This window comes from Etheostoma spectabile, unplaced genomic scaffold, assembly GCF_008692095.1.
Source record: "Etheostoma spectabile isolate EspeVRDwgs_2016 unplaced genomic scaffold, UIUC_Espe_1.0 scaffold431, whole genome shotgun sequence".
In the NCBI taxonomy this organism is placed as follows: domain Eukaryota; kingdom Metazoa; phylum Chordata; class Actinopteri; order Perciformes; family Percidae; genus Etheostoma; species Etheostoma spectabile.
Genome location: NW_022605607.1, coordinates 43,379 through 43,950, shown reverse-complemented (window position 1 = coordinate 43,950; position 572 = coordinate 43,379). Strand labels below are relative to the sequence as shown.

General features: G+C 48.3%; 1 protein-coding gene across 1 annotated transcript in view; it reads left to right on the top strand.

The window, feature by feature from the left end:
• Positions 1-572, top strand: part of tmc1 (transmembrane channel-like 1) — a 39,286-nt gene that overhangs the window by 18,672 nt on the left and 20,042 nt on the right. Inside the window, exon 8 of the mRNA XM_032511654.1 lies at positions 364-506. Within this exon, the coding sequence (XP_032367545.1) occupies positions 364-506 (143 nt within the window). The remainder of the gene's footprint in view (positions 1-363; positions 507-572) is intronic.

The window sequence follows — 572 nt, the reverse complement described above, 5'->3', positions numbered from 1 at the left end:
TCCCAGAGACCCCTCATATTGTCCTCCAGGGTCCCAGAGACCCCACATCTTGTCCTCTTAGTCCCAGAGACCCCTCATATTGTCCTCCAGGTTCCCAGAGACCCCACATCTTGTCCTCTGAGTCCCAGAGACCCCTCATATTGTCCTTCAGGGTCCCAAAGACCCCTCATCTTGTCCTCCGGGGTCCCAGAAACCCCTCCTGCATGTCCCCGTGACACGAAGGACAACACAAGGGTTAAGGCAAGGATGGCTATTATAAGTTTGTGTGCGTGTGAACGTCCCACGAGATCACATGTGAAAGATAATTGTTAACTAATTAACTAATTAACTAATTAACTAATTAACTAAAACCTGCATCCACAGGGTTATGCTCAGTATTCAGTCCTCTTCTACGGTTTCTACAACAACCAGCGTGCCATTGGCTGGCTGAAGTTCCGCATGCCGCTGTCCTACTTCCTGGTTGGCGTGGGGACGGTGGCCTACAGCTACATGGTGGTCATAAGAACGTACGTTAACTACTACGTTAACTACTACGTTAACTACTACTACGTTAACTACTACGTTAACTACTA